This window comes from Vespa mandarinia, chromosome 2 (assembly GCF_050613455.1).
Source record: "Vespa mandarinia isolate Hongniang chromosome 2, ASM5061345v1, whole genome shotgun sequence".
NCBI classification, from domain to species: domain Eukaryota; kingdom Metazoa; phylum Arthropoda; class Insecta; order Hymenoptera; family Vespidae; genus Vespa; species Vespa mandarinia.
The window spans coordinates 7405001-7430097 of NC_140811.1; the positions used below are offsets into that span (position 1 = coordinate 7405001).

Sequence of the window (25097 nt, forward strand, 5' to 3'; positions counted from 1 at the left end):
TCCTTCGTCAAAAAGTTCAAACGAGCATCGAACCGAAAATTGACCCCAGGCCGATTGGTTCGGACGTTTGATAGTCTACGCATATGAGGGTGGTCTCGCGAGAGGGGTGGAAAACAATTAATCAACGGTATACGGTTTCCCCATTTGCACGGTTCGACGAACGATGCAAGAGAGAAAGGGAGAAAGAGAGAGAGAGAGAGAGAGAGAGAGAGAGAGAGAGAGAGAGAGAGAGAAGTATAGTAAATAAAGGATTAGAAAGAGAGGGAGAATAGAAGTAGGCGGTTGTGGGGTAAGAGGTGCAGCGTGACTGATTCATTATGAGACTGTAATTAAGTCCTGGATATTAGCATACCGACAACGTCGGCTTTAGCCCTCTCCAGTCGGCACCGACTGGAACGACTTGACCTGGCCCGAGGGCAAGGTGCTTCCTATGCTAACGAGATCGTCCCATGCACGCCGCTACATCCATGTTGGTAGCCCAGAAAAACTGTGCATTTACTTGCGCGATGTCGAGCGAATCCCCACCAACACCCATCCCATGCCAGAAACACCCATGGAGCCAACATTGCCACCCGTTATACGAGTTATACCGGTAGGACTATATTCCCGACCATTAGGAGCCGCTACCAGACGCGTATCTCTTAATTAGCCGGCGAAATCCACTCTGGAGGCGCCACCGCACGAAAATCGTACCGTTATCAATTCACCCCCTCGACCACTACGAACTTCTACGGTCAACTCTGTCTACTCGGCTTCTTTTTTTTTTTTTTTTTTTTTGTATTTATTTTTCTTTTTTTTCTATTTTTTTATTTTCTCTCTAGGGTTACCAGATTCTCTCTCTCTCTCTCTCTCTCTCTCTCTCTCTCTCTCTCTCTCTCTCTCTCAAAACGTATGCATGAAGGACTTAAAAATGATCACAACTTTGATTTTTTTTGATAACGAAAAATAAAGGTCTCCGGGATTAACGACTCTATTTTATCGATCATTGTTATGTTCAATCAGAAACTATTTTGTTTTTCTATCTCTTAATTAATAGCTTTGCAACTCTTGTCATACGTGATACGTACATATATATCTGTCTATCTGTCTCTGTGTGTGTGTGTATGTGTATATGTGTGTGAATTGCACGTATCTGTCTCCTCTGTGTGTACGAGTACTTGGTATCAAGCTGACTCCGCGTCGATGGAATCAAGAGTTCTCGCGAAACGTGTTTTTCCATCGATGAGGGTGACGTTATTGGGCTATCGGAAAAATTTTGCCGGCGTTCTACTTCCACTTCGCCGTGGTATCAAGAAGTTAAAACGATCCCTCATAAAAATCCATCGTTCGGCCAAGTTTCACCGAGTAGTTATCTAAAAGTCCGCAAGGACCATCGTTCTCTTCCATCTTGTTCTTTCTCTTTCTCTCTTTCTTTCTCTCTCTTTTACTGAGTCGCAGCGTGATCTTCTTGCCAGTGGCGAGTAAAAAGATTTATTTGCTCGACATTACGAGGACGAACGAAGCAACGAAATTTGCGGAAAGAAGGCAAAACTTTTACTCCTCTCTTTTTGTTTCTTCTTTTTCTCTTTTTTCTTTTTTCCTTTTTTATTACTTATTTCCTTTCTTGTTCTCTCTTATCTCCCTCCCAACCTTCTCTCTCTCTCTCTCTTATCTCCCTCCCAACCTTCTCTCTCTCTCTCTCTCTGTCTCTCTCTCTCTCTCTCTCTCTCTCTCTCTCTCTCTCTCTCTCTCTCTCTCTCTCTCTCTCTCTCTCTCTCTTTAGTTTTCGTTCTCGTCATCGTCGTCTCGTCGATCGATTAACAATCCCCCTCCCCCTTGTACTACCTCTCCAATCTTACGAAATAAGATTAATCAAACCGCGATTTTCCATCCGCTTTTCAGCACGCTGAGGTGGAGGATGGAGGAGTTGGAGACGCTGGAGAGCACAGAGTGCCCGGAGTGTCCCGGGCCACCCCCTGAGTTCCGATTGCCACCACCCCCTCGACCACCTTTCCTCACCGAGGGTACCTTCTGTTCGGAGGCGCCCCTAGCCGAGCTTGAAGACTGTGTTGCCATTCCGGTAAGTACTCTTTATCGATGGGGGTTTTCGTTATTATTGTCGCCGTTCTTTCTCATTAACCACGCTTATCAAGACTTTCTTTTCACGATTTATATTTAAATTTTGTAATGCTCGTGAAAATCCTATAAAAGGAAGAAAAGAGAAATATTTTTAAACGAACCGATGAAATATCTAAGCAATCAATTCGAAGTTATAGACGAACGAATTTAGAGAGAAAGAAATTATCTGATTTTATCGATTAGGATCGTTTTATTCAATAGAATTCTAATATTTTCATATTAAACCTTTTAAACGACAGTAACTTTTTAAAGGGTGTTAATATTATACATATTCATTGAGATTTTTATTAGCAATAAGATTAAGAAGGAAAGAAGTGGGTAAGAGTCCAATTATTTTAAAAAGGAAAAAAAAAGAAAAGAAGGAGTTTTACAAATTTTATATTTTGAGAAATCTTTTTGAATGATATATATATATAAATCTTTTTGAATGATATATATATATATATATATATATATATATATATGAATGATATATATGATATATATATGTATATATATCATTTGAGTTATATATATATATATATATATATATATATATATGAATGATATATATGATATATATATGTATATATATCATTTGAGTTATATATATATATATATATATATATATATAAAACTCAAGATTAATTCACTTCTCTTTCTCACCCCTCCCCCGAATCGTACGACGTCTCTTAACGTCGAAACTTTTCTCCAGATCGGCAAATCGCCTTAGCCCGTCGGCGTGTGCGATTTGTTAATACTCGATGTAGTTCTGAAACATGGTGGGGGAAGTAGATAGGGAGGAAAAGGTTTCGATGTAACATAGTTCGCGCGCTATGCCGTCCGCGTAGACTCGTCGGACGCTCTTCTACCGGCTTATATCGATTTCTCTCGGTCGATGCTCCAGGCAGACGAGTTATATCTTCTCCCGTTTTCTCTCTTTCTCTTTCTCTCTGTCCCTATCCCACCTTCTCTCTTTCCCGTATCAACGGACGGAGTATTTGCCCGTGGTATTCGGGTATTCATGAGCAGGTACATACGAGAATCCGAAGATCAACGATGCAAGCCACCTGGGAATACTGAAATTCGAAGAAAGAGCGATAGAGATGCTAGAGTTGAGTGTGTTTTTGCGCGTGCGTTCACTGAGTGTGTGTGTGTGTAAGTTAGCGTCTATCTAGTCTAGCCGGGAACAAACGGAAAAGGACTTCGAGTTACCTAATAAATCGTATCATCTCAGCGTGTTCGACTGGAAACCGTGGCAATTGTAATGCGGCAAGAATTCGATGGATCGCTTCCGTGCCATCGAATGGACTATTATAATACGAAGTTTTAGTTTTGGAATTCCGCTCGTGACTACGATACGTTTGAATCCTTTCTCTCTCTCTCTCTCTCTCTCTCTCTCTCTCTCTCTCTCTCTCTCTCTCTCTCTCTCTCTCTCTCTCTTTATCTATCTATGTCTTTCTCTTCGTTCAATCCTTTATCCAGAAATTATCATAACTCGTCTTAGAATTCATCTCTTCCTTTTCTTGACTGTCCTACGAGATATCACTAGCTATCTAATATTCACAAAGCTTTCTTATTCTCTTATTCATCGAAAGAAAAAATATCTCTTAAAGATTTCGTAAAATTCGAAAAAAATAATTGAAGTAGGTTTATCGTCGTTGATTTCGATCTTTGATTTTTTTTCTTCCAAAGTGTATTCCTTCGTCTTCTTCGTTCTTCTTCTTTTTTTTTTTTTTTTTTTTTTTAATATTTACTTCGAATAATCATCCCTAGAAGAAGGGAGTCAAGAGAAAAGAAAGAATCTTTTCTTTTCGTAGGTAAAGTCTAAAATATAAAGTCGACGAAAACGTTCTTATCCGTTAATATGTTTGTGCATTCTTACGTATATTTCACATGTGTATATATATATGTGTGTGTGTGGTTGTGTGTGGGTTTGTTTATTTGTTTGTTTGTATTTATCTATAATTGGTCGAAAGAAGTAAATAGCTGCCAATGAGAATATCGTTCGTTTTATCGGTCAGTTCGATGGAAATGGAACGGTTAGGCCGATCGATCGAAATTTCGATCGATACTCGAAACAGGTGGCGGAGAAGAAACGATAGAAGGGAATAGAAAAGAAAATGGAGATGGAGGGATTCGGGAATGGGGTGAAGAGTGTAGGAGTGTTGAGAGGGGAAGCTCGAGCAATCTACCGTTTCTCGATTCGCATCGAAAGAACTCGATGGATTCTAGAGCTTCTTCTCTTCACCCAGTTTCGACGAAGAACCAGCATCTCTTGAATTCAATAAAATGAGAGAAAGAAATAGAGAGAGAGAGAGAGAGAGAGAGAGAGAGAGAAAAGAAGAAAAGAAAAAGAAGAAAAAAGGAATAGAGAAAGAAAGAAAGAAAGAGAGAGAGAGAGAGAGAGAGAAAATGGGACCAGCGTCGTTCACCTACGTTAATCGCCAAAGCATCGTTTACCTTCTCCAATGTAGAAATCTTCATTAACGGGAAAAAGGGCTCGTATATTTCGACCTGTACGATCGTCTTTATCTCTATTTATCTCTTTTATTTCTATCTTCTTTTAATTCTTTTTTTTTCTCTTCTTCAATCTTAATCCTTTTCGATCTTAACGAATCGTATCTCGTCTTAAAACATTCATGTATACTTTGGAAACGTATGTATATGTTGGTTGCGTTTTTTTGCTTCTTCGAATTTAAGGATTCACTTCGATTGGAAATTTCGAATGAACCAATGCCGTTTTTTTCTTTTTTTTTTTTTTTTTTTAAACGACACTTACTTAAGTAACATAAAAAAAAAAAAAGAAAAGACGAAAAAGAAAGAAAAAGATTTCTTAAACAAGTCAGAATTGTTGGGGATTGCCTTTAAGATTCAGGATTAAAAAGGAAAAACGATTCAACGGATGCATTTGTATAATCGAATTTTTTGCAAGATTCTAAAAGTTCCGAACTCATAGTGTGATCTGTTTGAAAAAAAAAAAAGAAAAAAAAAGAAAGAAAGAAAGAAAGAAAGAAACCAGGACTCGTAAGTTAAACAAGGAAGGAATGAAAAAGAAAGAGGAGAGAAGAGAGAGAGAAGAGAGAGCGAGAGAGAGACAGAGACAGTTAACAACATGAAGCTAGAATTGGAAAAGAATTCCGATTAGAGAGTAGGACGCGTGATCTTTTCGCGTGGAACATCTAGGAACAATTTCTCTCACGTACGATAACTTACGAATAAGTTTCAGAGTCTTAACAGTCCTTTAAAATTCTTTCTACGTTCTTCCCTCGTGAAACGATGAAACGATACATTTCCTATACGAATAAATCCCTATTGCTAATCTATCGATGGATAATTACTATCTATCTATCTATACATTTATTCCAATTTAGTTCAACTATTCTTTTTATCTTTTGCCTTCCACTAATAGTAAGCGGTGGAGAATCTAACATAATTAAATATATATGATACGAATAAATAAATTCCTTTCTCCTTTCATTAATACATTTCTCGCAGTTGATAAAATTTAATTATATGATTAATATTATAGATAATTGTTTTACTTAACATACTAAAATGTAAACAAAGAAACTTTCCCCGACCAAAGGGATTAAACACAGAGAGAAATGGAAAAAAATGAGAAGAGAGACGGAGGAGTAGCAGCAGCAGGAGCAACAGCAGCAGCAGCAGGAGCAACAGCAGCAGCAGCACCAGCAGCAGCACCAGCAGCAGCAGTAGTAGTAGTAGCTACAGGATTTTGATGTAAAAATTTTCGGTGTAGGGGTGATGTGGAGATGTTAAAAAAGTGTATTTACTTTGACGGGCGCCATCCTTCCGTCGGTATCGTTTCTCTCTCTCTTTCTCTCTCTCTCTCCCTCACTCTCTCTCTCTCTCTCTCTCTCTCTTTCTCTTTCTCTCTCGTACTTCTCCAACATCCTCTATCTGTTCCTCTTCTTATCCCACCTCAGTATTCTCCCTCTTTGAACCAAACATGACGAACAAGTAGAGATACAAAAACTGTAGGTGCCTATTAATAGAGAACACGTGTCTCTCTCACGCGGCTCGACGTGCATGTATATACCAACGGAGTCATTATCGCTCGACGATTTTACATCATTACGCGTAATTGGAGACCCTCCCAACTACGAGGACGACGACGACGACGACGACGACGACGACGACGACGACGACGACGACGACGACGACGACGACGACGACGACGACGACGACGACGACGACGACGACGACGACAACGACAACGACAACGACAACGACAACGACAACGACAACGACAACGTCGCGTTCCATTCCGTTCTTCGACCGACACTCCACTTTTCGCGACGTGCTCCACCTCTTCCTTTCTTTTGCGCGGATCCACGCCTTGTCTCGTTTCTCTTTCTCTCTTTCTTTCTCGTCCCTCTCTTTTATTTTTCTCCTTTCTATCTCTTTCTCTTTATCTTTCTGCCTCGTAGTATGACGACAACGAAAGGAAAAAAGAAACGAACCGTTCTCTTATTCATAATAATTAAAAAAGTCTCTGGGCCTCGTCCCGCGTGAAAATCGTACTTGGTCCGTCTGAGATCTCTTTGTAAAGGATTATTTTTTTAAGAGTCGTGTAAAATTTCAAAATATAATTGTTTCGAAATGTTCTCCGTACCCCCTGACGTAGTAAGTATTATCCTTTTATTTTTTCAACGGGTTACATTCAGCTCCTTTGTTTATTTATTCTTTTTTTTTTTTCTTTGTCTTTTTCTTCTTTTTTCGGCTTAACTATATTATATATTTTATTCCTGAATGTAAGTCGTTTAACTAGTTATGCGGATGGGGGTGTAAAACAGCTCGATTAAAATAATTTGCGCATTGCATGATTCATGATTTTTTTTTTTTTTGTAATGATAGAATTGGAAATGTGCTTTCAAATCTACCAATTATTTTACCTTCCGAGATTTCAAAGAATATACAGTATTCTTTTGGAGTCAAAATTATTCATACTGTAGAAATGACGGCTTTTCAAAGTGCCTGGAGATGTAATGTACAACTTGAAATTATTTTGAGATGTGTACATAACAATTAGGATTAATCATAGATCAGTAAACATATTTTCTGCGATTAACTATTGTTCGGTATTATTAATTATCATCGAATATAAATTTCATTTGTTTCATTTATTTCGAACTATGAGAATTTGAACGGGAAAAAATGTCTTGTTTTTGTTAATATCTTTAAACGGCAAAAGAACAAACAATGAATGGTAAAGCAATATTGAAATTTAACACCTATTCATGAATCAGCAACGTGTTTGGTACGAGAATAACGCTTCGAATCCGGGAAGTGAGCTTAACCAAAATCCGCGTTAATTCCACTTAAATTCACGTAATCCCGCATTAAAGCTAATCGATCTCGAATTCATGCACCCGCTATATGAGGAGCCGCTACCGTGTATAATTACACTTCGCGTCGCCATTATGAGAGATTTTAATACACCTCGACCCATTGGAATATTATGAGTACGCTTGAACGAGCGAAATCTTAATAATTACCTAATATTCTAATGGATAAGACGCGCGCTCATACTCCTCTGTTACCAACAGCAGCAGCAGTAGCAGCAGCAGCAGCAGCAGCAGCAGTAGCAGCAACAGCAGAGGAGCAGCACCTTCTAACTAAAACGCGTATACATTTATATAGATTCACAAACACGCGGTATGGTTTCTATAACGTTTACACATATACATAGAAAATCTAAGAGTATATACACGAAGATATCTCTAAGAGATATATTTAACGGAGCGCATGCAAATCCCTGTGTGCTTCGAAGGAAATCCCTCGTGGTTTTTGTGTCCTCTCATCTGGCTTTACGGGGCGTTAAATGCATCGGGCGTCCTTAATTGAATTCTCTCTCTCTCTCTTTCTTTCTTTCTTTCTTTCTTTCTCTCTCTCTCCCTATCTCTCTCTCTTTCTCTTTCTCTCTCTCTCTCTCTATCTCTATCTATCTATCTATTTATCTATGTATCTATCTCTCTTTAACCGGTACCGCGGTAACTACCAAAATGGAGTAAACATCTTGAGTTGTTCTTTTCAAGTAAGAAAAAGATGACAACGGAGTAGTGGCCAATATAAATAGGGAAGAGAAGAGAAGAGAAGAGAAGAGAAAAGTGGCGTGGAGAAGTGAAGAGAGAGAAATACGAAGAATTAGAGCGATAAAAGTGCCTTTTTGCTCTCGATTTAACGACTCATAGCGAAAATAGTGGCGGTCGCTTCACGCAGTCTATCTTTTTCTATCTCTCTATCTGTCTCTCTGTATTTCTCTCTCTCTCTCTCTCTCTCCTTTTTTTCTTCTTTTTTTCTTTTTTTTTTTTTCCCCACTTTTTTTTGCGCGCGTTCATTTAACAACTCGCACCTCGTGAAACTCGAGACTGCCGAGATTTTATTACAAAAGGAATACTCGCCTTTACGGTTGGCGAGCGATAAAACGGCGCGTTACTTTCGTGTCGATAATCGTGTCGCGTTAACGCGAATCCCCCTTAACGACGTACAGATTTTCTAAAGATCTTCGACAATTAGGTTGTTTGGCACGAGTAATTTGATCGTTACATCTATGCACACGTAGTTACCTATCTGCTTACAACCTACACATATTAGTTGAGGATATCGTTACGATTAACTTATTTGATCGATGATACTGATAATAAATTCTTTGTGCTTTTACATAGAAATATCCGGTTAAACGTTCTCTGAGATTTCTGTAAAAGAAGAGAGATCCATCAGAAGGGAAAAGAGAGAGATAGATAGAGAGAGAGAGAGAGAGAGAGAGAGAGAGAGAGAGAGAGAGAGAGAAAGATTGAAACCTAAAACAGACTTTCTTCTCTTTTTCGACATCAAAGTACTTCTGCAATAATATACATTGAACGAGGTTTATCATGATGAATCTTCTCTTCTCGAAAATAACAAATATTTAGAGGAACAGAGAGAGGTATGCAGAGAAGATTTATATATTACATGTTCTTCAAGACGCATGCGTATAAAATAATGCGTGCTGTACTGACGAAAAAAGAAAAAAAAAAAATGGTCCTCGCTTCTTCTGGTAACGCGGGGGCAACCGTCCCTCGTGGTTTTAGAGAGAAAACAATTTACGAGCGGAGGTTACGAGCAAGGAAAGCACACCGCTCTCAAAGAGAAGAGAGCCCAAGATAAAGAGAATGTTCTAGGATGTCGGAGAGGGTGGCAAGAAAGGGAGGAGTAATTAAAAAGCACTGAGCGGATATAGAGTTTCTGTATGTCTTCTTCTCGAGTTTATTAGACGGCACCTGCAGGCTTATACATTGTTTATTAAAAACCATCTCCACTTTATTCCACGACATTCCATATCTTATATTTCTGCTTTTTAGTGTAGCTAAATAAATATATTATATATAGAGATATAAGTATATATATATATATACATATATTTTTACAAATTTAATTTGTATGGATTCGTAATTTTTAAGATGTTAAACGAAAGCACCACACGTGGACGATAAATTGTCATTAAAGGATAATTAATTCGATCTTCGTATTTTACCTTTTTGTTTCTTTATCTCATAAAATCAAACATAATAGGTAAATATTTTCCGGGTGAATATGTGTTATATCCCCTAACCTGTACCTGCCTACTTACAATTAGAAGGTAGGAACAATGATTAAGGCAACTCAAATCGAAACGAATCCGTAGCAAGACGACTCGATCTGGCTCTCGTTTCCGTTTAACTCGAAACGGCAAAAGTTTAGATTAAGTCGACGGATATAATGCGACAAGTGTTGGCAATTGGACAAGTTTAGATTTGAATTACAGTACCGTTCTCCGATACACCTACTACGTACACCTAGTACACATTCTCAACCATCATCCACTTCACGAGATGTATCTTTCTTTCTCTTTTCGTGTTCTCCCTGAGATGCGCAATCATTCCCCCTCTCCCCTCTCTTTTTTTGTCTCTTTGTCTCAGTGACTCGTTTCAAGTTACATCGAGCGTTTCGTGTACTAATTCTATGAAAAATAAAAGAGATCAATTTAAAATATTTTTTTATCAAAATAATATTTCTATTCGTTCGTTTGCCCGTTCATGTTCGGGAAAAAAAAAGAAAAACTCAAAAAAGTGCTAACTTTTGATTATTTTCTTTACGTGATGATTCACTCGTTAAAAGTGATATAAAGAAAAAACAGAAAGAGAAGGGGGGGAGAGAAAGAGAGAATGAGAGAAGAAGAGAAAAAGGAGGGGAAGAAATAGAAAGGAATCTACCATTATTGCGTACAAATCTCCGTATAATCACTGTAAGATTATCCCTCTATTTGTTCCCCTCGTTGGACGCCTTTACGCTTACTTTTCGGGGTTTTCCGGCACACAGTCTTCTTCGTCTTTCATTTTGGGGGTGGAAAAGACGGTAACCGATCGTAAAAGAGAGAGAGAGAGAGAGAGAGAGAGAATATGAGAGAGAGAGAGTAGTATGGGGAAGAATTCGTAGAAAAGAGAGGACTATGAGGGAAAAAGAGAGAATCTAAATGAAAAGAGAAAGAGAGAAAGATAGATAGAGTGATACAGTGAGAGTGGTGAAAAGAAAAGGCGAGGAAGAGACCAAGCAGTGATACGTTTTTGTAACGGTGTGAGAAAAAAAGAAAAAGAGGAATATATATATATATATGTAAAGAGAGAGAGAGAGAGAGAGACTCTATTATGCCGGGGAATCCGCTTTGTTTCTGCCGACGCTCACACCGAGTGCAGTGGAAAAGAGTAAAGAGAGAATGAATTCGAAAGTATACGAAAGAAAAAGAGAGAGAGAGAGAGAGAAGGTAATGGTGGAAGAAGAAAAAAAGAGAGAAAGAGAGAAGGAAGGAAGGAAAAACTCATCGTCGTCCGTCGTCGTCGTCGTCGTCGTCGTCGTCGTCGCCGTCGTCGTCGTTGTTGGTTGTGTCGTCGTTGTGTTGTGTATAGTCCGCGCGTAGTTTTGTCGTAGTTTGCGCTGCCCGAAGCGTACGACTGAAAAATGAAGGAAACAGAAGAAAGATACAACCGCTACCTTGCGCAAAAGCGACGTTCTTTCTCGCCAAACTAAAGGACAGACTTAGAAGAGGTGTGCCGGTAAACCCGAGGACGGTTTAGTTAATTACGTTTGAAAACGATGCTTTTCTTCGCGAATATTATTCCCCGACGCATCAACGCTTCTATTTTCTTTCCCTTTTCATTTCTTTTCTTTTCTTTATTTTACTTTGTTTTTAATTGTTTTTCCATCCCCTCGTCCCTTTCTTTCATATCTTTCACCCTCCCCGCCCCCGCCCCGCCCACCCTCCCGTCTAAGTTTGCTCGATTTGTAATTAAAAAAAACGCGCATTGTATTCTTCCATTTCTTTTTCAACGATTTTTTTTTTGTTCACTCGTCTTTATCTTTTATATTATTTATTTTCTTTTCTTTTCTTTTTTTTTCTCTTCTTTTTATTGTGATCATTTAATTAATTACGTGATTTTTTTTATCGATATCCTAACAATTATTTTTAATCGAACGATCTTTCTTTCGTCCTTCAACGTTTTTCTGATCTTTTCATACAGTTATATAAGCTTTTCTTTTTTTTTTCTTTTTTTTTTTTTTTTTTTTATTATAGGAACGAAAACATCATTTGATTGTACCGTTGTTAATCGTCACGATATAAACACTTTCTAAGAAAACATGCAGCGTCGATACCCGTTTCCTAATATGTCGTTCGATGGATCGACACCGCTAATAAACCGGTCACGTACTACATATGTTGGTATGTCGTCGATCGTCGTAAAACGAGTTCGCATAAAGTGATCGCATAATATTGGTTGAAAGATAAAATAACATTGTCTTTTTTTATTTAAACAAATTTTATAACATTTAACAATATTAGTTTTTTTTTTGTTAAGATCGATCAAATCCATCCCCCTCCCCCTTTTTTTTATCTTTTTTTAATCGATATTTTTTCTTCGAAGCATATTTAAATACGATAATGATCGAATGAGCGAAATTTTTAAGTCTAATTGTACGAAGAAAATAATGTCTGGATAAAATAAGAATAATGCTTCCGTGAAAAGGAAAACGTATGGTTGTGTGTATGTGTATGTGTGCGTGCATGCGTGTTCTCTCTCTCTCTCTCTCTCTCTCTCTCTCTCTCTCTTTCTCATAATATATCAAAAGACATGAACACACATTTCACGTTTAGATCACGATTTACAAGATTATTTTTATCCGAACCACGTAAATCTAAGGTCGGTAGGATTCTTTGATGTTATCTTACTATGGTCCAACATCCTTCGATCCTCTAAACATTCCTCTTACGTTTCCTCAACACAGACGGCTACGTACGTTTTCCGTACGATAAAAGAAAATCGTAGAGATAAACCGCATCGGCGCTTTCTTTCGTAGCTTCTATGTGTGCGGATTTTGCTGCGATTTGTTTCTCCTTTCTCAGGGAAAGAAGTGCATTTTTGTTGCGTTATATCGTATAAAGAAAAATTGAAAGAGAGGCAAAGAGAAAGAGATAGATAGATAGATAGATAGATAGAGAGAGAGAGAGAGAGAGAGAAAGAGAGAGAAACTACATACGTCGCATAGAATATCATATCGGCAACGAAGATTCTTTGACGTCCGTGTTTTCCGCATCAAAGAGCCAATTTCGATGCGGCAACAAAATTTGACGCGTTTGCTATTATGTTTTATTATTTTATTTGATTCTTCGTATTTGCAATTCACGTTAACCCATACCACCTCTCTTCGTACCTAAAGAAAAATTTTTCTTTAACGTAACAATAACGTAATCGTAACGTAAACAATATATCATATTTTTCTACGTGTATACTTTACACGTTTAAGATTGATTTTAAATTTTTAACAAAAATTATTATCAATCGAGAAATAACATTAATTGATCATCAATGGATTTAAATAAAGCATAGGGAAACACGAAGTATGTCTAAGTTCTTCTTTGTCAAAGTATTAAATGGAATATTATAAAGATCGATCGTGGTATTTACCAGTAATTTCCATAATGACATTGCATACGTTAAAGTGTATCGTACGCGTAATACATGCCGACCTCGTTAATAACCATTATCTTCGAAAAGCAGGGCCGGGTGTAGTATCGATTCCTTGCTTTTCTAAAGCGATAATAATTTAAACGATTTTAATCAATATCGATTTTCTATTTCCGATCTCCGTGAACGTTCGAGGAAAGCGAATAAGAGATAATCGACCATTCCCCTTTTCGGTCAATGAAAATCAACGAATGCTACGAACGTTAATGACGAAAATAAATTTTCCAGACTAACGCCTCCTTCTCGGTGGTAGAACAAGATTCGCCCACGTATTCCCGTCGATACATTGCTGAATTACAACATGTTAAACCGGTTCACACTTCTCTCTTTTCGAAAATATATATCCCATCCGAGAAAGGATCGCGTGTCGTCGACTCACGTTCGATCTTCTTTCTCGATCATATTTTCTCTCTTTCTCTCTCGCAAATTAATAACACGCTAACAGAAATTTCGTATAATTTCATATCGCATTTAATCACTAATCAAATATATATATATATATATATATATATATATATATATTCGTAATATTATACTCATCGAGATATCGAGTATACCGAATTAGCATAATTTATCTAAGGGATTATATTCTTGAGATCACATAGATTCTCCATTATATAAGAGGATGCGTTTTTATAGAATATACGTACAAAGAAGTATTTGAACACATCGTGAAACGCATCGATTCTCCTTCTCGTTAATGAGAGAGAGAGAGAGAGAGACAGAGAAATCCCATTGGATTTTTGATCTAATCGACAGCGACCACCATCCGGTCATCCAATGGAGAGCAGCTTATGCCAGTTTCGATGATTTCAGCGTATCGCGATTATACGTGTCCGTTATATGTTCGGATTAAAGACGGTATTGAGTCCTCGTTATCGACTCTCTCGTTATCGGTCAATAATACAAATCAGAAACAGACTATGCCATAGAACTAACTTTCTCTCATGCGTTTTACTCTGTTACATTATTAATTCATTTAATCACGGTATATAAATGCTTTTGAAATCTCATCAATGCCTACGTTTGATACAAAAAAATCAAAGTGTTACTAATGTACTTAATGTACTAATGTACAATAACAAAATGTACTAATTAAAAATATTTCGAATGATATTTACTAAACGAAATATAAACAATCTTAATAAATATCTAAAAGATCGAGTTAATATTTATGTAATAAAATTTACTCATTGATCATTTTTATTATATTACGTATTTATCATTCAACGATATCTTTTTCTTTTTATTATTCAATTTCGATCCTTTTTTAAATATTCTTTTTATTACTCAGCATATTGGATTCGGTGTGATATATAAACTATGCATTCTATCCGATATGCGTCGTTTGTAATAATAACGTTGAAACGTGGCGAGACACGCGATATCCAGGAAAATAATAATAGTACGCTCTTCGTTATTCGTATCATATATTTTTTTCATTCCCATGCGGCGTAACATCGATCACCTATCATCAGGAAGCAAATATTTCATCAACTTGATATACGATTTTCGCACATTTGATAGTTTTGTCGTAGAATCTGTAGAAGATATATATATATATATATATATATATATATATATATATATATGTATATATACACGAAAGACATACATCTAGGTAATTCATTTTCATAAGCTTAAGCAAAATCTCTTCTATATTATCATATTATCGTAAATTTTCAATTTTATCAAATATATATTGTCGAGTGGACATCCGTCTATTACAATATTTTAAAAGTTTAATCTCGAACGGACAAATGTGCATCTTTATATATTATTATATCGACGTGTTACATTACCAAGATACATTTTTTATCCACTTAACACCCATATGACCTTACCTCGTGTCATACATTTATAATGAGGTAACGGAGACATCATTTTATATGACAAGGTGTTAAACAAGATGAGATATAAAAGATTGCTCTTTTTATGATCGTTTGACATAAAGATTGTTTGATATAAAGATTATAAAGGTTTTTTTTTTTTTTTTTTTTTTTTAAATCAAATCATACGTTATCACAAATAACGAATTTAAAATCGAAAAAAATTAATATTAACGTTATGATAGTTTGACATAACGATTGTTTGATATAATAATTCAAATAGAAGAAAATAAATATTTTTATACAAAAATTTTCTTTTTCTTCTTTCTTTTTTTTTTTTTTCTTTTTTTTTTTTTTTTTTTTAATCAAGTACGTTAATATACGATAATGACTTCGAGCTTTGAAAAAGGATTAATGTTAAAAGGTAAGTCGAAGGAGAATAGGTGAGTCCACGGCGCGATTCAATTAGCCACTCTAATCTTCCGAGTTAGTCTCGAATCTAAATAAGGATCGAGAACGTTTATTAAAAGCTGCACGCGTGCCGTTCGCATTCTCACGTGCTAGCTAACTCGCTCGTTTGCTTGCTTGCTTACTTGCTCGAGGACGATGTTCAACGTTATCTCCGACGCATCTCTCGACCCTCCTCTTCCTCCTTATTCTCCTCTACCTCTTTTTACCTTTCTCCTCCTCTTTTTTTCTCTCTTTCATATATTTTCTCTCTCTCTCTCTCTCTCGTCTCGTACCTATAAAAGGTGTAAATCATACACGCTCGGACTCACGCTATGCGCGTGAGTTCGACGCGATATAGTTTCGTCCCGTAGGAAGGCTCCTCGTACAGCGGACGGGTTATCGTTCCGCATAAATCATCGGCTAACCCAGGGGTTTCATAGTCGTAACTGTGCACCCACTCGACGGCACTCGTTCTTTCAAGAGTTACACCGATAGGGCGGTGTAAGAGAACGAGATGCTGCTACATCAGACCCGATAAGAATGAGAGATAGTGTCGAACATCGTTCGGGATTAGTTTAATAAATCCAAAACAGATATACTTGTTTTGTAACATTATTTTATTTCGTTTCTTCTCTACCAATTGAATCTCTCTTTATAATTGATAATTCATCGTAAACGTGCGAGACCGATGAGATTGCTTTTTATCTTTTCTTACACGTTTCGAATTATGCTTATTTCTTTTCTTTCATCATCATCTTCTTCTTCTTCTTCTTCTTCTTCTTCTTCTTCTTCTTCTTCTTCTTCTTCTTCTTCTTCTTCTTCTTCTTCTTCTTCTTCTTCTTATTTCCTTTTTTTTTTTCATCATTTATTTATTTTTTTTTCGATCGATCTGACGGATATTAATTCGTACGAAACAAGTTTTAAATTCTCTCACTGATATATCAATAGCTTATTATACATGACGTTTGTATAAATGTTACAAGCCCAGTTACATTTCGTCCCCTCTTTCTTTTCCCTTCAAGCGATCATATTAGAAAGCTAGTATCAGTTTATCGAACAAGATATTGCTCGTTCTCGTTACACTCGATCGATCGTTCTAGTGCGAATGTCATCACGTATAACGAACGTTAACTCGGTCACGAATAGATTTATGTTACTCTACGATTAGTACAATCTAACTGTATGTCGTGTGGAAATATACACACGGTAGGTTGCCTGGTAGGAAATCGGGAGGAGTAGGAACCAAGTAAAAGTATTATACTATAGTATAGAGATAGCAGCGGTTATGTGCAAAATTACTCGCGCGTGACGTGCCGCGCGTCGAAGCGTACGATCCGCGTTCGTGATAACTAACGGTTTCTGATGATGAACGACTGTTGTTAAGATCGGTGGCGCCGACTTTACAAAATAATATTCGGTCATTTCTCTTCGAGCGTAAAAGACAACTTTAAATGAGCTTGGTTAATTTTAAACGGCGAATATTTATGAAAGAACACGTAAAAATCGCTAAGAAAATAATGGAATCAATTTTTTTTACATATACAGATTATTTTTTGCAATTATCTATTTCATAATTTAAAAAAAAAAATATATATATATATATATACGTCGATTGTGTTTATATATTATTTTAATGAAAATAAATGGACGTGGAAAATAATACCAGTCAGAATTGTTAGTTTCTCAAAGAAAGCACTCATAATGCGTATTAAATTTTATAATATGCAATGTACAATCGTGCATTTGATTTCCTATGTAAAAGTTGATAACGTATATGTATTTGAATTTGCAAAATATATTATACATACAATAACCAAAGAACAGTAATGTAGAATATATCAACAGTAGTTATTCTCTTTTAACAAAAATTTAACTTATACTTTTTTAACCGCCCGTCAGAGATATTTGAAAATAATGGGATAATTTTTATAATGAATGTTGATATATTATCGAGGAATCTTTCCCAAAAAAAGGTGAAAATGATTTACGAATACTCGTCCATGTGATTTATTGTACTCTTTAGATAAATCAGATAGAATTTTTTTTTCTTCTTTTCTTTTTTTTTTTTTTTTAAAGTTCATTTGGATGTAATTCAAAGAATGCGTGACATAACGGAATATGATATTTCTACTATGCCATTGAAACCTTTTCAACTTGTTTTTCCTGTTTCCTGACAATATTACGAAAAGTCTTTCCCTCTTCTTTTCTCTCTCTCTCTCTCTCTCTCTCTCTCTCTCTCTCTCTCTATCTCTCTCTCTATCTCCCTCTCTCTCTTTCTTTAACGATTATTTTCCAAGGCGCATTTCATGGAACGTTTCACGTTCGTATACACGGCAAAAGTTTTCATGGTTCCTCGAAGGGGAGACTCGTCGCGTGAGTCCGCCATCCGATTATAATTAAAGTCCCAGAAACGATGACGGCTCATACTTTCTCTCTCTTTTTGTATGAGTCGCGTGGCGCGACATGAAACAGAAAATGAAGCCACGCACGTTACTGCAACGCCCAACACCGTCGCCATGTAAGCACTTCTCTTTTCCCTTTTTTCTTTTCTTTCTCTGTTTATACGTATACATTGTGCCAGTCAAAAGTTTCCCACTGACTACGAAACTTTTTTATTTTATTTTCATTCCTCTTCAATTTATTATTAATTTTTAAATTCCACGTTATGACATTTAAAGAGAGAGAAACAAATTTTTTGAGAATTTTTAATTCGAAAATTTATTTACGACGTATATTTGTTGTTATCAAATTTATTAATTATTATTCGTTGTAATTTGAAAATTAATAAAATTATATACATATATTATGAAAATATTAATTTTTTTTCAATTATTATTCGTTGTAATTTGAAAATTAATAAAATTATATATATATTTATATCATAAAAATATTAATTTTTTTCAATTTTTTTTTTTGGAATTATTTATTCGTAGATATAATTTTTAAGTAAATGAAAACTTTTGATAGATATTGTGTGTGTGTATCTATATGTATATATAATAATAATATATATATATACATACATGTATGTGTGTATGTATGTATATATCCGTATGTATATTAGTCCGAAGAGACTTCCAATGCTCGTACAGGATGCTTCCGTCGAAAAGCGAGTGTATTGAAAACTTTCCTGACCTTATCAACGCCATTCAGACGCCAGAGGCACTCTCGGAAGCAAAACCGTAGACAGAACCGGAGGCGAGAGAACTGTTTCTTACAAGACAATCTTGTAACTCCGTTTATTCGACTCGAATTTCTTTTCTCCTTTGTCCCTTTAAACGAACGGGAAAGTTTTCCGAAAGCAATATCGTTAAGGGAACAAACTGAAGAAGTATCATCGACCTAAAGTGTTACTTCGTTCGAGATTCGAATCAATTATCATGTAATTAAAAATGAAGCAGAGAAAGACTGTTTTTCTCTTAATCATAGTCAATCTTTCTAAACTTTATCATTAAGAGAGACAAGTCTATGGAGGAGATAGGAAAAGGAGGAGGGGAAAGGAGGGAAAATCCTTGAATTACTTTGAATTCTCTTAACGCAAAAAATAAAAATTATGAAAAAGGTTTGTACCATCGAAATTTAAATATACAACGAAAATCGGTCGATTCGTCGAACAAGGATAATGACATTTGGTCAAACGATTTATGATTTTGTAATAATGCTAGTCTTTCTATGCGTGAAAAGAAGGAATGAGAGAGAAGAGGGTCATTCGTTCACTCCTTTTTCTCTCTTTCTCTTTTTCTCTCTCTCTCTCTCTCTCTCTCTTTCTCTCTCTCTCTCTCTCTCTCTCTCTCTCTCTCTCTCTCTCTTTGCTTCCACTCTTCTCGTGTTTACGTGTATACGGAATAATCAAGGACGAATTGAGGATCGTAACAAGGGTGAAGCAAAACCGCAAACGACACCCTCCAAAGTTCTCTACGTACGTCAGCGTGTAATTCGGACGTCTCGTCTTTTATTGAACACGTTTTTTATCACTCAATTTCCACGATCCGTTAATCGTCCAACGCATGCGTTAAAAAAAGTACCTATACGTTTTCTAACGAACGTCGTTAGTCACGTCTTTAGAATACTAATGTATTCAAACGGTTATATATAATTTGAACTCGTGTATTATGTATTTTCTTTTATAGGTTGTCGGTCTTTTATCGGTTGTAGGTATTTTATTATAGGTTGTTCCAAAAATTTCTTTCGTTATTTGCACGCAACTGCTGCTTTATATCTGACAGTGTATAAAAACCAAAGAAAATTTTTTTTATGACAACATAGTGTGTGTGTATTGTGTGTGTAAGTGTGTGTGTGTGTGTTTATGTGTGTAAGTACTTACATATATCATACACGTACATGAATAAAAATTAGTTTAACCATTTTTATTATCGAACATTTTCTTTCTCACACATTATTCAACAAAAATTCAAAACGACTAACAATGTGATACTAAAAAAACTTGTTAAAGGATTGCGTACGTGTCTGTACGTATGTGTACTCGTTTGCGTTAAGTCCATTAGCGAAGAAAAACAATGGGGATAATAAATATAATCGTGGAATTGTCCTAACCTTATTATCTACCAAGTGAAAACCAATGGCCGAGTGTATATTCTCGATTACAAATAAAAATAGTCCAATAAAGCTTTAACCGGAATATCGGTTTCGGTAACATACTACCAATTACTTCGGTTTTTCTTTTTTCCTTCTCGCGCTCTCTCTTTTTCTCTTTCTCTCTCTCTCTCTCTCTCTCTTTCTCTCTCTTTCTCTCTTGCAAGACTAACCTGGATAATGGGGTTACAAGAAGGAAAATATATGTTGGGATCGTAAGCAGCATCCGATCCGTGAGAAAGAAGAAGTCTCGAAGGCGTAAATCGGTTCATCGTATTAAAACCTTGTATTCCTTCTTTTCCTTTTTTTTTCTTTTTCTCTAAAAAGAAAAATAATTATCCTCTTATTCTTCGGTTCGTTCGTTGATCGTTAAATAGAATTTAGCGTAAATAATCAACTCTCTCTCTCTCTCTCTCTCTCTCTCTCTCTCTCTCTCTCTCTCTCTCTCTCTCTCTCTCTCTCTCTCTCTCTCTCTTTCTCTCTACTTTCTTTTTTCCTATTTCTTGTTTCTTTCTTTTTTACTTTCCCTTTAAATTATCATACGAACTTATCCTTTTTACAATAGAAATTCTATTTGTACGTCATTCGAAGAAACGTACATATATATGTATCTACGTTTAGAATGGAGCTTCGTTAAAACGTCTTCGAGAGAAAAAAAGAACTGATTGGTTCTTTTAACGCATCGATAAATTCATTACAAAAGAGAACTTCAATGTTACGTTGATGGATCCTCGTATACGACAGAAAAGAAGAATGATATATATATATATATATATAGAGTGAGAGAGAGAGAGAGAGAGAGAGAAATAAAAAGATAGAGGAAAAGAAGGAACGAACGTAACAAAGGGTTGCTCGAAAGTCATTAACCCGATTCATCGTATAATCACTTTGAATGAATAGCTTAGCAAGGAGCTTTTTATCCGCCGTGATGTGCACCAGTGTGTTTTTATATCAATGTGTGCGCTTGGATTTTATATCGTTCGATGAAAATGACAAAGGAAAAAATATGATCGCGTAGAAGAAAACGAGCAAAGACAGCAGCAATCAAAGGAGACATCTATTTACGACACTAGTATCGAGGAACGACTAATTTATATCGCTAAGGATCATACGTCATATTTTTAAATTTCCTTGCATCGTCAAAGTAAAAGAGTTCTTCGAATGAAATCCTGAATTTATCTTTATTGGATTAAAATTAGTCAGTGGTTTTATCCCGGTCAAAATAACTATATATATAGATATATATATATATATATATATATATATATATATATGTATGTATGTATGTATATGTATAAGTATATATATTATATATATAAGTGTATATATATATGTAGTTATATACTTATATATAGCAGGAAGAAGCGTTCTTAACCCAGTTTTACACGACAGGCGAATTTAAAGGAGCGATCGATCTTACTCTTCTTCGAGACGACCGCGTCCTTTATCGTGAGTGTCTTCGTTCTTCGTGCTTCATCATTTTTTTCGAGTGCTTAACTTCTTTTTTCCTTGGTGAAAATTCTTGTATGTACGTACACATGTGTGTATACATATATATATATATATATGTATATATACACATGTGTATACTTATATATATCTATGTACATACATACTTCAAAAGTCGTTAGGCTCTATCGCGTATCATCAATTTTTTATCGCGTTTCCTCTAAAACATTTTAATTTATGTGAATTTTGAAATAAGGACGATGAACGTTTATTCAAGTAAATTGGAGATCATTAGAATAAATGAAAGTTACACATAGTACATCATCAATGGTTGTTGAAGTATTACTGTAATTATAGCACATCGAGTTGATCTCTTCGTTTCGAAACTCCATGCAATTAATAACCCGTATTCCCACAAAATAGGAAAGTAAAAAGGTACACATATATGGTGTTTGTCTTCTCTTCGTCCTATTGTCGCTTTCCTTTTTCTCTTTAATGTTGATTTAACGTAGTCTTCCGGACGACGTTCTCTTTCTAGTACATTCACGTAAAGTGGTAAATGGACGGAATGCAATAATGCTGGTATTTCATTAGTTCCATGTATATAAAAGATCAAAATGAACTAGTAATAAATTACACTGGATGTAATAATTCGTTTAATTTAACGTGTCATATAAAAATTTGCTAATTTTTATATGACACGTCCGAAGGTAAAAATGAAATTGTGTTAGGTCCTTTTGTAACATTCGTAGAAAAGAGTGAGAAAGAGAGAAAGAGAGAGGGAGAAAGAGAGAGAGAGAGAGAGAGAGAGAGAGAAAGAGAGAGAGAGATATGAGGAGGATGGGAAAAAGAAAGAGGAGAGGAAAAGAAAGTGAGAAAAAGCAAAGCAGCAAGATAGAAACGATCGTATCGGCGCGCTTGAAATTGTATTGGCAAATGAAATCCGATCGATCGGTATTCTCATGAGAATTGCTACTAACAGTTAGTACGAGCGAGAGCTAGCTTGTCTGGGAGTAACGCGATCGAATAGTAAAAAGAAGAAAATCAAAAAGAAAAAAAGAAAAAGAAAGATAGGAGAAAGAGAGAGAGAGAGAGAAAAAAAAGATATGAACGAGAGGGAAAAAGATACACACATAGTACGTATATACGTGTATATATGTATGTATGTATATATATATATATATATATATATATATATATATATAAATAGTACAGAAACGTAACGAAAGAATTGGTGGCGAGGGTGGTGAAGGGTTGGTGACGCGTTTCGAAGAGAACGAATGCACGAACGAACGAACGAACGCGGAAAGCGTTCATTCGTAACGGCGCGGCCACGGTGACGACACGAACGAGATGCATCTCCAGTGGGAAATTCTGGGAAAAGCAAATCCGAAAAACAACCGACGGAATTAGACGGATTTCCGTTGGTCCCGCATTCTCACGACTCGTTTTGTTCGGTCAAATTAATTCCTTTCCATATCCGAAAAAAAGCCTTTCTCTCATTCTCTTTATCTCGATCTCTATTTCTATTTCTATTTCTATCTCTATCTTTATTTCTATTTCTATTTTTAATCCTAATACTTTTGTATCAACGGTATATAGGGAATGTTACGATTTGTATCCATGACACATTGTGAATTTTTATTTTCATTTGTATGTATATATGTTTTTTTTCTCTCTCTCTCTCTCTCTCTCTCTCTCTCTCTCTCTCTCTCTCTCTCTCTCTTATCGATTGTAATGAGAATTTTTTCTCTTTCTTTTTCTATTTTTTAAATTAAAAAAAAAAAAAAACTTTTTTCTTTTACCGCCCATATGTTGCATTATCGTCCGAAATTTCTTTTTTCTCATCTTCGAAGCTCTTCCCGAGCGAAGGAAAGAATAAATCAAAGAAAAAAAAAAAGGAAAAAAAAGGGGTGAAAGAAAGAAAAAAAAAGAAAAAGAAAAGAAAAGAAAAGAGAAAAAAATAAACAAAAGAAAAACTGAGAAGAGGAGAAAAAAGGAGACGCGGAAATCCCCTAAATTATTCATACCGTGTGTACCTCGTACGCGTCGATGGTCCTTCGTGAATAATGCCACCGACGCTTCGTCGCTCTTTACAAAAGCTCGAAGCTTTTTTGCGAAGCGATTTAGTGACGAAACATCCAGCCAATACTTTCTCTCTCTCTCTCTCTCTCTCTCTCTCTCTCTCTCTCTCTCTGTCTCTCTGTCTCTCTCCTTTTCTATCTCCTTCTCTCTCTTTTTCTCTCTCTCTCTCATCCATACATATACACGCGCGCACACTTCCAGCTTTTATATCTGTCCGGCTTTTAATCGCGAATCGAGATTACGGCACCGCAAATACACACAGCTATCTCTCTTTCTCGAGTATCCAAACACATACGCGCGCTTACTCACATATACATACGAACGTACGTATATTTTTTTTCTTCCCTTTTTCTCGATTTCGAGAATGGAAGTTTTATCGCCCTATTCCGATTTCGAACGTGTAAAATCTCCATGGCATGCTTTCGACGCTTCGATTTAACGTCTACGTGTGATAAGTCTGTGAATCAACCGGGTAAACTAACCGGTGCATCGTTAATCGTTTGAAAATTTTTGTCAGATGAGGTGGTGAACTTTATAAATTTTTTTTGCAATACAGGTTGAAATAATTTTTAAGAGAAATAATCTTTTCCGTCATTTTTTTTTTTTTTTTTTTTTTTTTTAAATAAATTGTTTTGGTTACAAAAATTGTATTCAATTGAAATTGATTTACGGAGTATTTTTTATATTTTTCATTCTTCTTTTTTAGATCATTTAATCAGCTTACTATTATTTCTATTTATCAGGCGTATTTGTATATATTGTTAATCGCGAAAAAACCTTAGTTAGTTCTATATATTGTAGAATTTTCGAGGTAAACCGATCGAAAAGTTAACAAGCTACGCCAGTCGTTGTTCTCTTTCACGTCGAGGTAAACGATCCCTCGCGTTTACGACCTATTGATTTACATTGTTAACGCTCTCTGATCGTAGAGAGGAACAAAATGGTATCGTTAGCTTTTCAAAAATGTACATTACTTCGTTTCCAAAGCTTTACTTGATCGTGATAAACCTGCAAATATGTAATACTTTTAATCCTTAGAGAATAATAATACCAGAGAGCATCAATATCCTACCTCTTTCTCTTCCTTTTATAATCAAATACAATTTGACAACAAAAAATAAAAATAAAAATAAAATAAGAAAAAAACAAAAACAAAAAAAAATGACACGTGATTTATTAACATTTGTTAATATTTCTTGATCATTTTAATGTATTTACAAACGTGGACTTTTCATACATTTTATATTTATAAATAATTAAATCAGATGAAAGATCTCTATTACGGACATGAGATATATTTATTTTTTTTTTCTTTTTTTTTTATTGCTGAACGATACAAATTTTAATATCAAATTCTAATAAATATAATGAGGGGAAATAGAATTTATTATCTCTTTGGGAAGTTCTCTTTTATTTCTTTTAGACGAAGAATTGAAAAAAAGCATCTCGTAAATCTTACGAGGATTTTATATGACGCATATAAGAACCGTGTCAGAAAAGATACGAGAGCATTTCGATTGGCCAAGAAAAG

At 35.6% G+C, this 25097-nt stretch overlaps 1 protein-coding gene across 5 annotated transcripts in view; it reads left to right on the top strand.

The window, feature by feature from the left end:
- Positions 1-25097, top strand: part of pxb (putative Hedgehog signaling attenuator pxb) — a 406415-nt gene that overhangs the window by 307092 nt on the left and 74226 nt on the right. For all 5 annotated transcript variants that reach the window (XM_085654848.1, XM_085654847.1, XM_035861241.2 and 2 more), the window contains one exon: positions 1882-2059. In XM_085654848.1, coding sequence (XP_085510974.1) covers positions 1898-2059 — 162 coding nt within the window. In that variant the 5' untranslated portion in view covers positions 1882-1897. The remainder of the gene's footprint in view (positions 1-1881; positions 2060-25097) is intronic.